General features: G+C 43.4%; 1 protein-coding gene and 1 long non-coding RNA gene across 2 annotated transcripts; both read right to left on the bottom strand.

The window, feature by feature from the left end:
- Positions 1–5,478: 5,478 nt before the first annotated feature.
- On the bottom strand, positions 5,479–7,772 carry LOC149982845 (uncharacterized). The gene is made up of 2 exons (XR_016496641.1): positions 6,346–7,772; positions 5,479–6,251 (listed from the first exon to the last, which is right to left on the bottom strand). It is a non-coding gene; the product is annotated as an uncharacterized LOC149982845 (long non-coding RNA).
- LOC149982844 (uncharacterized) lies at positions 7,772–8,632 on the bottom strand. Its single transcript, XM_090237864.1, has 4 exons — positions 8,464–8,632; positions 8,200–8,376; positions 8,048–8,109; positions 7,772–7,965 (listed from the first exon to the last, which is right to left on the bottom strand). The coding sequence occupies exons 1-4, from the start codon at positions 8,525–8,527 to the stop codon at positions 7,867–7,869; spliced, it is 402 nt and encodes a 133-aa protein (XP_090093990.1). The 5' UTR covers positions 8,528–8,632; the 3' UTR covers positions 7,772–7,866.
- Between the last annotated feature and the right edge of the window lie 893 nt (positions 8,633–9,525).

Genomic DNA, 9,525 nt, shown 5'->3' with positions numbered 1-9,525 from the left:
AGGGATGGGATTGTCAGTCACGTCCTCTGTCTCGCTTAACACATCATTTATATTCTACGATACGTAATAACTATGAGACAGAAGGGTCCTTCTACCAATTCGGCAACATTTGTATTTCACTTTTTTTTTAACGTAATTTTAACATTCTGTCATAAAGAATATGTTCAACTACATAAAAACCTGTTTTCCCATCTCAAGAGGTGAAATAAAAAAAATACTATAGTAAGTAAGTAAGTGTCTAAGTAACATGGTTGACCGTAACAGAGTTGCCAATTTCATCTTAATAAATGATAAGGAATAAGGTTTTGAAGTGTCTGTACTATATCTAGGACATAAAAGAAAACACAGGAAATATCGTTTTTTTTTATACATACATTGCATTCGGAAAGTATTCAGACCCCTAAAATGGATTATATAAATAACAATCTACACACAATACCCCATAATGACAAAGTGAAAACAGGTTTTTAGACATTTTAGCAAATGTATTAAAAAAAACACGATGGCAATGGCAATCATGGCAATTTTCATGAATTGTTCTGCAGTCTAATGGCTTGGGGGTAGAAATTGTTGAGGAGCTTTTTTGTCCTAGACTTGGCGCTCCGGTACCACTTGCCATGCAGTAGCAGAGAAAACAGTCTATATCTTGGGTGACTGGAGTCTCTGACAATTTTATGGGCTTTCCTCTGACACCGCCTATTATATAGGTCCTGAATGGCAGGAAGCTTGGCCCTGGGCCGTTCGCACTACCCTCTTTAACGCCTTATGGTCAGATACCGAGCAGTTGCCATACCAGGTGGTGATGCAACCGGTCAGGATGATCTCGATGGTGTAGCTGTAGAACCTTTTGAGGAACTGGGGGCCCATGCCAAATCTTTTCAGTCTCCTGAGGGGGAAAAGATTTTGTCGTGCCCTCTTCAATACTGTCTTTGTATGTTTGGACCATGATAGTTTGTTGGTGATGTGGACACCAAGGAACTTGAAACTTTCGACCCGCTCCACTACAGCCCTGTCGATGTTATTGGGGGCCTGTTCAGCCCACCTTTTTCTATAGTCCACGATCAGCTCCTTTGTCTTGCTCACATTGAGGGAGAGGTTGTTGTCCTGGCACCACACTGCCAGTTCTTTGACCTCCTCCCTATAGGCCGTCTTATCGTTGTCGATGGTCAGGCCTACCACTGTTGTCTCATCAGCAAACTTAATGGTGGTGTTGGAGTCGTGTTTGGCCACACAGTCGTGGGTGAACAGGGACTACAGAAGGGGACTAAGTACACACCCCTGAGGGGCCCCAGTGTTAAGGATCAGCGTGGCAGATGTATTGTTGCCTACTCTTACCACCTGCGGTGGTCCATCAGGAAGTCCAGGATTCAGTTGCAGAGGGAGGTGTTTAGTCCCAGAGTCCTTAGCTCAGTGATGAGCTTCGTGGGCACTATGGTGTTGAACGCTGAGCTGCAGTCGATGAACAGCATTCTCACATAGGTGTTCCTTTTGTCCAGGTGAGAAAGGGCGGTGTGGACTGTGATTGAGATTACGTCATCTGTGGATCTTTTGGGGCGGTATGCGAATTGGAGTGGGTCTAGGGTGTCCGGGAGGATGCTGTTGATGTGAGCCACGACCAGCCTTTCAAAGCACTTCATGGCTACCGATGTGAGTGCCATGGGGCGGTAATCATTTAGCCAGGTTACCTTAGGGTTCTTCGGCACAGGGACTATGGGTCTGCACAGACTAAGGGTCTGCTTGAAACATGCTGTTATTACCAACTCAGACAAGGAGAGGTTGAAAATGTCAGTGAAGACACTTGCCAGTTGGTCTGCGCATGCTCGGAGTGTGCGTCCTGGTAATCCGTCTGGCCCTGCGGCCTTGTGAATGTTGACCTGTTTAAAAGGTCTTACTCACATCGGCTGCGGAGAGCGTGATCACACAGTCGTCCGGAACAGCTGATTCTCTCAAGCATGTTTTAGTGTTACTTGCCTCGAAGCGAGCATAGAAGTTGTTTAGCTCGTCTGGTAGGCTCGTGTCACTGGGCAGCTCTCAGCTGTGCTTCCCTTTGTAGTCTGTAATAGTTTGCAAGCCCTCCCACATTCGATGAGCGTCGGAGCCGGTAGAGTACGATTCGATCTTAGTCCTGCATTGACGCTTTGCCTGTTTGATGGTTCGTCGGAGGGCATACCAGGATTTAGCATCTCCTTCATCTGATCACTTTTTTATAGACTGAGTCACTGGTGCGTCCTGCTTTAATTTTTGCTTGTAAGCAGGAATCAGGAGGATAGAATTATGGTCAGATTTGCCAAATGGATGGCGAGGGAGAGCTTTGTACACGTCTCTGTGTGTGGAGTAAAGGTGGTCTCTTGCACATTTAACATGCTGATAGAAATTACGTAAAACAGATTTGTTTCCCTGCATTAAAGTCCCCGGCCACTAGGAGCGCCGTCTCTGGATGAGCGTTTTTCTGTTTGCTTATATAGCACATTGAGTGTGGTTTTAGTGCCAGCATTGGTCTGTGGTGGTATATAGACAGCTATGAAAAATACAGATGAAAACTCTCTAGGTAGATAATGTGGTCTACCTCAGGCGAGCAAAACCTTGAGACTTCCTTAGATATCGTGCACCAGCTGTTGTTTACATATATGCATAGGCCCCCGTACCGTTTCTTACCAGAGGCTGCTGTTCTATCCTGTCGGTAGAGTGTATAACCCGCCAGCTGTATTTTCTTAATGTTGTTGTTCAGCCACGACTCGGGGGAACATAAGATATTACAGTTTTTAATGTCCCGTTCATAGGATATACGTGCTTTCAGTTCGTCCCATTTATTTTTATTTTCCAGCGATTGAACATTAGCTAGCAGGATGGAAGGCAAAGCCAGATTAGCTATTCGTCACCTGATCCTTACAAGGCACCCTGATCTTATTCAGCAAAATTTCCTTTTCCAGCGAATGACGGGGGATCTGTGCCTGGTCGGTTGTCTGTAGTGTCTCCCTCCGGCTCATTGAAGAAAAACTCTTTGTATAATCTGAGGTGAATAATCGCAGTTCTGATGTCTAGAAGCTCTTTTCGGTCATAAGAGACGGTAGCAGCAACATTATGTACAAAACAAGTTACGAACAATGTGACGTCATACCCAAGAAGACTCGAGGCTGTAATCACTGCCAAAGGTGCTTCAAGAAAGTGCTGAGTAAATGGTCTGAATACTTATGTAAATGTGTTATTTCAGTTTATTTTTTATAAATAAGCAATGAAAAATGAAACTGTTTTTGATTTGTTATTATGGGGTATTGTGTGTAGTTTGATGCTACAAACAGAAGTTGGCACATTGACGTTAACAACTTCAGATGAGTCCCGTTTTTTGTGAGAATACCAATTTTTGGGATGTCTCATGGTCTGACAAACAACTGTAGCTCGGCCACCTCCCACCGCAGATGTGGAAGGCCGCCATAAGCGGATGCGATGGATTGAGTTGCAGCCCATGCAGATATCTCTAGCTTAAACTGAACCATTTTGATGGGGCTTTTTTACATGAATTAGATTGACGCACCGATGCATCAATAGACTCTAGGGAGTTACATCAGCCATAAATAACCTAGTGACATGAGGAATGGAAGCTTGTGCCAAAGTGCAAACGTTTTCCCACCACAAAACACCAGAAAACTGCCAAAAAGAGTAGAACCAGCTCACCTGCTTTTACACTATGATTTGACTATCAGATGTCCAATGTTTCTTTTGAAATAAATATTTAAAATGGAATAGTTTCAACATATTAAAAGAGTTCAGTTCACATAAGTGTCCCTCATTTTAAGGCCAACAGATGTACACTGCTCTTTCCATGACATAGGCTATGAAATCTATGATCCCTTATTGATATCGCTTGTTAAATCCACTTCAATCAGTGTGGATGAAGGGTAGGAGATTTTTAAGCCTTGGATCGGGTATGTGTGCAACACTGAGGGGTGAATGGGCAAGTCAAAATATGTAAGTGCCTTTGAACGGGGTATGGTAGTAAGTGCAATGTGCACAGGTTTGTGTCAAGAGCTGCAACGCTGCTTGGTTTTTTACACTCAACAGTTTCCCGTGTGTATCAAGAATGGTCCGCCACCCAAAGGACATCCAGCCAACTTGACACAACTGTGGGAATCATTGGCGTCAACATGGGCGAGCTTCCCTGTGGAATGCTTTCGACACCTTGTCGAGTCCATGCAACGAATTGAGGCTGTTCTGAGGGCAAGTCATCTTCAGAAATGACTTTGAGAAAGTGGGTTAAAATCTTCCTAGAAGTCACAGACGGACAGGCCAAAATGCTGGATTTTGGCACTATAGCAAGTCTTTATTCATATTAAAAATCAGATTGATTGAATTCCACATGTGGTCTATAGGGCACTTAATTTAATATAACAGGATTTAAAAATTAAATATTGGTGGACAATTTTTACTTCAAATATAAAAGGGCATTCCATTTGTGGAACGACCCAGAATTCTGTCTGTATGTATTTTTTTGCTATAAATTAGGCCATTTGATCTCACAGAGAGAATACTTCCTAACTGCAGCTACCGGTTTTGTTTCATATGCCAGTGTTTACATTTGAATAAGAGGGTGCGATCTGGCATGACTGCTGTGTGAGTCTCTAAACATATTAGGGATAATGCCGAAAGCAAGCATCTGCAGTGGTGATTCAAAGTACATAAATGATAAGAGTCATGTACTCAATGTTTATTTCCCAAGGGCATGTTGCAATTGTATTGCAAAGTGTTATTCGGGCCCAGGGGCCTGTTGCACAAAACTAGGATAAGGGATTAAGCCAGGATATCTTGGTGATCCTGGCTCAATTGATCCGTAATCCGGTTGCACTAAAGATGGATAGGGGGCAGGAGGATATGTTATGGTATAAATTACCATGGAGATTTATTCTGTGGAGCTAGCCTGCTCCAGACCAGGCTAAATTCCAGGATCTATTTAATCTCATCCCTAATGTCAGTCAGCAGTCACCACAAATGGAAACCAATAGTTATTTCACTGCTCACTATACATTGTTATCACATATAACTAGACCCACTGTTATTTAAACGTTTGTGATCATTAATTTCAATGATTTTGGATAAAAAATGATTTTTAGATGATGTTGCTATCATTAGATAATTTACAGTTTCCCATAGACTATAAGGCTATATATAAAATGCTAGAATATTAGGGCCACAGAGGGGAAAAAAACACAAGTCATAATATTGTAACCAGTTGTTTTAAAGGAGGACCGTTGTTAAAATGACAGATGTGGGGCATTTCGTGAAATTGTACTTCAGTATGGTTTCATAAACAAAGACATGCTGATGTGCCAGAATATTAAGTATCACATTGTCATAAGTATCAAAACTGTAAAAACAATATGTAGCTTTTCTGCAGAAAGAACCAGCCTCATAAATTTATGACTTTATCCTTTTTCTTCAGTGTGGCCCTAGTACTCTGTCATATAAACAAATACACATTCCATATGAATATAAAAACACAATGTGTAACATTATGTTCCTTTATTGAATAAGGACAAAACAAAGCAGGTAAACCATCAGCTCCTTTCAAAACTGAAGTCACAGTGACTCTACAAGATGGAAAGCACAGAATCTAAGCATATTATACAAAATGATACATATACAGACCTTTGAATGTGTATAACACACCCTGCATGTCTGCACACTAAAATAAATGCAGGACAAATCCATACACATCAACTGAACAGACAAATGAATGGATGCAGTAGCCTCCCTGCAGCCTTGTATTACACACAGTATACCGCACAAACATCATAAGAGGCCAAATTCGTCAAAAAACGAACCCAAAAAAACCCAAATTCCTCTGCCACCGCAGGACATATTTAACCAAAATTGAAAGCACACATACTAACTAAAATAATTCAACACATATTGGTCCCTCAGCAGCCGACCACTGTCGTCATCAGGGAAGATTGCCGGATTGTCCCAGTCCATGGCTGGTGGCACTCTGGGGGCCCTCTCCTTCCTCAGGCAGGCCACATTGTGGAGGACAGCACAAGCCACAGTAATATCACATGCCCTAACAGGGCTGACCCTTAATTTGTGAAGGCAGTGAAAGCGTGCCTTCAGGAGGCCAAAGGTCATTTCAACTCTGGCCCTGGTCCTGGCATGGGCATGGTTGTAGGCCTGCTGTGCTTCCTGGGGGTCTGTGAAAGGTGTCAGGAGAAAAGGCTGGCAGCCATACCCCCTGTCTCCCAGCAACACACCAGAGAATTCACCTGTCAACACAAAATCTCATCATTACTACCTCATAAACACAGTGATATTCTTGACACAGCCATGATGGTTATAAATAGGGGTTGTGTGGCTTACCTTGTGATAGGCACTGATAGATTTCAGAGGCCCGAAAGATTCTGGAGTCATGGACTGAGCCAGGCCATTTTGCCACAACATTGCTGATCACACAGTCAGCATTGCAGACCATCTGAAATCATAAGATGAGGAATATTACACCAATCAATGCACATCACTGGCAATGCAGAGTGTTCGTCAATGGACAATATCAAAAAGTTATGTTCACCTGAACATTAATGCTGTGAAAGGATTTCCTATTCACAAAATCGGCCTCATGGGCACCTGAGGGGGCTTTTATCCTTATGTGTGTGCAGTCCACTGCACCAATGACATTGGGGAAACCTGTCACACAAAGTAATGAGTATCCTACTATGTGTTAACAGTTGTCCTGTAATTTGTAGATCCTCTTACCTGCAATCCTATAGAACTCCTCTTTGATGTCACAGAGTCTTCTGTGGCCAGGGAAGGAGATGAAGACATCTGCTAATGCTTTGATAGCCAGACACACACTCCTTATTGTGCGGCAAATTGTGGCCTTGTTCAGCTGTTCTGCATCCCCCACTGAGTACAGGAAGGCTCCACTAGCAAAAAAGCGCAAGGCCACACAAACCATTTGCTCCACACTCAGTGCATGGCTCCGTGCAGTGCGGTGCTTAATCCTGGGACCCAGTAGTCTGCATAGATACCTGATGCCATCTGCAGAAAACCTGTATCTTTCATATAGATGGTCATCAGGGAAGGCCAGTGGGTCCAACCGGTCCCTGAAGACCCTTTCTCACCTGAAGGCTCTCCTCAGCACAAGTGCTTCTTCATCCACCACATCTCGCACGAATGGGCATGCCATTGTCAGAGCAGAAAGGAACACACAATTTTGGGCCTTCATATAGGCTAGTGGCCACACCTGGTGCTGGGGGGGGTGGGCAAAAGAGGGCGATGCCTTATAACGATGACTTGGTTGTACTGATTGCTGGGAAAATAAAAAAAACCTTAGAAAGATGCCACCGTCCTGTGTGCTCACAATAAGAGCTCATATGTCATGGCTCACTTGACTTTACGAGAATATACCTAATTTTTATTTTGAGCTGTGTCATCTTCTTGGAGCTGGGGGAGGAAAGAAAAATAATGATTAATACATTTGTGTTACAGTTAGCATACAGTGTACATTGAAGGCATATCTCACCTCCCTCTCAAGTTTTTTTATTTCAAGGTCCAGTTTCCTAATTGTCCTCTTTTTTATTTCGAACTCCAGTGCAAGATTTTCCATCTTTTTCTTCTTGTACTGAATGTCTATGTCTGCCAGTTCTATTTGGCACCGGAGGTGGTTGCCATACAACTTTCTGATAGCTTGTGAGCTCTGTGAACACAATACAATTAGCGCAGCTGGAATTTGGCAGGATGTGGTGTCCTTTTATTAATACGCACTATGTTGCCAGGCTGGTTTTCCCACTGTACAGCATCTGGGTCCTGTAAAATAAATTAGATTTTTTGATTTTGATGAGGACTCCTCACCATTGTAGAGTAAATAGTACTTCCACAGTCTTAACATGATACCTCATGCCTTCTGGAATCCAGAGAGATGGTCTCCTCCTCATCATCGTCTCCATCATGTGCTGTTGCTGCTGCACTGGGGCCTTCACCCTATCACATTTAATCGGATTCATATTGAAGCTAGTAGACAAGACATGCCAGGCCTACAGTATGCCTTTGATGGAGTACTCACTGGATCAGCATCGTCTGGTGCTTGTGCTGGTGGCTCTAACAGGAACACAGTGCTGCCAGACACTGCAAGGCAATAGGTAAACCAAAGTCAGACAGTCCAAATTGATTCAATATGAATGTGGTTGTATCCCATGTAGAGATGGAAGGACATACCTTGAATGAAGCGGGTGGCATCTTGGGAGGAACCTATGCTCGTCTCTTTCCCCCCAGGGATCCCCTCTAAGACGGGCCTGCCTTTATTTAGCTCCAAGGCCATGTCCTCTGCTGGGGTAAGGTCAGCCTTTGGTGACCCACCACCCGTGCCTTGTCTGTGGGTATTCTTTTTCACTGCTAAAACAGTACAGACAATGTGTGAGCAGGCACCTTCTGGGTACAATATATGCTTGTGCTTTGTTAAATATTAGTCAGGGACCATACCATTCTGCAGAATGTTCTTGTATTTGATTTTGACCTGCTGCCATGTCCGTTTTGGCCCGTTCATGTTTAATCTACACACACACACACACACACACACACACACACACTTAATGGAGTCACACTGCAAAAAATTACTTGGTATTTTTGTCTTGTTTTCAGTAAAAATATCAAAATTTTTATCATAGCTTTATACAGTGTGATGGAGTTACTTTACACAATTTCACTCATATCTGCAGTGCATTTCAATAAAAAAAATTAACCGTTTCATAATTACAGTACAACTGCATTTTTGGAGATGTGAATTAAATATTTGAATTGTAATTGTGATGTTTCAGCGGAGCGGTGAGTGTGTAATTGTGCACTACTTACGCATTCAGGCGGTCTGCAATACTTTGCCACGCTTTTTCTCTTTGCTTTATCACTGTGGCGGTGTTGCCTTTCTTCTTAATTATATCTTTTACCTCCTCGTATGCCTCCATGAGGATTTGTGCTTCCGACGGGGAAAAGTACGCGGCTCTAGTTGCCATGGTAAATCAGTTAATCTGTGATCTGTGGCGGGGTCTATTTGAGTGAGCGCGCACCTATCCAGGATTGGTTTCACCTGGCTTAATGAATCCGTGTCTGCTCATCCTGGCTTGGTCTTTGTGCAACCAATTAAGCCTGGACGCACATGTTTTGGCTTCATTGAGCTCAGCTGAGTCATTTATCCCGGATGTCTTAATTCTACTTTTGTGCAACAGGCCCCCGGTGTGTGTGTGTGTGCGCGCAAAGGTTGTGGTTCGTTGGGTCTGCAGGGTTGGGATAAACTGATGGATTTGCCTAATCTGACAGCCAGGGGGATGGAGGGGTCACAGGGACTCGGATCCCACTGACAGAATGTAGACACACGACACACACACATTTGTCATGGCATGCACACACGTCAATGATAAAGCCATCTTTGTACACTCGTCATCAAAACACTGACACGATAGTGGACCTGCAAACCAGTAACAGATGCAAGTAGAGAGTAGGCTATTCCAGCTATTGCAGCAATGACAAAGACAACACTATATCAGGTAG

Source organism: Oncorhynchus mykiss, chromosome 6 (assembly GCF_057628025.1).
Source record: "Oncorhynchus mykiss isolate SJ-2025 chromosome 6, ASM5762802v1, whole genome shotgun sequence".
Classification (NCBI taxonomy): Eukaryota; Metazoa; Chordata; class Actinopteri; order Salmoniformes; family Salmonidae; genus Oncorhynchus; species Oncorhynchus mykiss.
This window is presented reverse-complemented; position numbering and strand designations above follow the sequence as displayed.

What these genes read in the sequence shown, in the direction of transcription:
- LOC149982844 (XM_090237864.1), bottom strand. Translation starts at nt 8,527, where the DNA reads ATGAACGGGCCAAAACGGACATGGCAGCAGGTCAAAATCAAATACAAG. An exon ending in CAAGAACATTCTGCAGAATG is followed by an intron (nt 8,377 to 8,463) that starts GTATGGTCCCTG and finishes GTACTGTTTTAG; the next exon opens with CAGTGAAAAAGAATACCCAC. An exon ending in TGCCACCCGCTTCATTCAAG is followed by an intron (nt 8,110 to 8,199) that starts GTATGTCCTTCC and finishes ATTGCCTTGCAG; the next exon opens with TGTCTGGCAGCACTGTGTTC.